Here is a 1,563-nt window from a genome sequence, read left to right on the forward strand (position 1 = left end):
AGAATGGACAAAGAAAACTGCTCCTCCTTGACTGAATTCTTTCTCTTGGGAATTACGGACAACTCTGAGATCAAAGTGACTCTATTCATCACCATCCTGCTTATTTATCTCACTAACCTCCTGGCAAACCTCGGAATGATTATTCTAATTAGAATGAATTCTCAGCTGAACACACCAATGTACTTTTTCCTTAGCCACCTCTCTTTCTGTGACCTCTGTTATTCCACAGCAGTTGGGCCCAAAATGTTGGTAGACCTTTTAGCCAAAAACACATCAATCCCTTTCGTTGGCTGTGCTCTGCAATTCTTGATCTTCTGTACGTTTGTAGATTCCGAGTGCCTACTGCTGGCGGTGATGGCCTTTGATCGGTACAAGGCCATTAGCAACCCCTTGCTCTACACGGTCAACATGTCCAGCAGAGTGTGCTTCCTGCTCATGGCCGGGGTTTACGTGCTGGCCATGGCAGATGCTTTGATACACACGACACTAACATTCCGGTTATGTTTCTGTGGATCAAAGGAGATTAATCACTTCTTCTGTGATGTACCCCCTATCCTATTGCTCTCTTGTGCAGACACACAACTCAACGAATTAGCAATATTCACCATTTTTGGCTTCATTGAACTGAGCACCATTTCAGTAGTCCTTGTCTCTTATTGTTATATAATCCTATCTGTCCTGAAGATCCGCTCTGCTGAGGGGAGGTTCAAAGCTTTCTCCACCTGCACCTCCCACTTAACTGCTGTTGCAATTTTCCAGGGAACCCTGCTCTTTATGTATTTCCGCCCGAGTTCTTCCTACTCTCTTGATCAAGACAAAATGACCTCCTTGTTTTACACCCTTGTGATTCCCATGTTAAACCCACTGATTTATAGCCTACGGAACAAGGATGTAAAAAGGGCCTCAGAAAAATTGAAAAACAAAATACAGTTTTAAGTATTTATAGTCTGTATATGTGCATACACCCACACACATACCGTGATCGTTGTTTTCATAAAATTATATGGTATGATTTATCTATTGTTACGGTATTTATTATTATGGTATTTTCTCAAATACTTAAAGAAATGAGTATCTGCATTAAAACTCAACCATAACAAGATACTGTATTTCCTCAAAACTGTCATGTGTCACTGTGGTCTTCAATTTATTTAAGAAATTCATTTGTGCAAAACATTCTGACTATTCTGATTTTCCATATATTTATTTGTTTGCTTTTCATGTAAGCTTAATTACAAGTATACTTGGATTTATTATTGAGTATTCACTAAGTACTTTTCATACATGTTAATATTTTGAATTTCATGATAAATACAGTAGGTTCCAAACTAATGAATCCTATAATCTAGAGGAATGAACAAACATTAATTAACTGAGCACCCAAATAAGTCTTAAAACATTCATGAAGTAAAAGAGTTGTCAGTTAAAAATCTAGAAAAAATGTCAAAAGCTAGTGTGTAGAAGAAAGGTTTCCTTCTATGATGATGTTTACTCTCAGATCTAATTAAAAAAAAATCAAGCTGGGGAAAATAAAAGATTCTAGGCAGAGGGTCTAACATTACA

General features: G+C 37.5%; 1 protein-coding gene across 1 annotated transcript; it reads left to right on the forward strand.

Moving 5' to 3' along the window:
• LOC121043829 (olfactory receptor 5W2-like) lies at positions 1-936 on the forward strand. The gene has a single exon (XM_040495830.1). It carries the CDS (start codon positions 4-6, stop codon positions 934-936), a length of 933 nt encoding a protein of 310 aa, XP_040351764.1. The 5' UTR covers positions 1-3.
• Positions 937-1,563: the final 627 nt, after the last annotated feature.

The sequence above is a fragment of the Herpailurus yagouaroundi genome, unplaced genomic scaffold (genome assembly GCF_014898765.1).
Source record: "Herpailurus yagouaroundi ecotype Mexico unplaced genomic scaffold, PumYag 187, whole genome shotgun sequence".
Classification (NCBI taxonomy): Eukaryota; Metazoa; Chordata; class Mammalia; order Carnivora; family Felidae; genus Herpailurus; species Herpailurus yagouaroundi.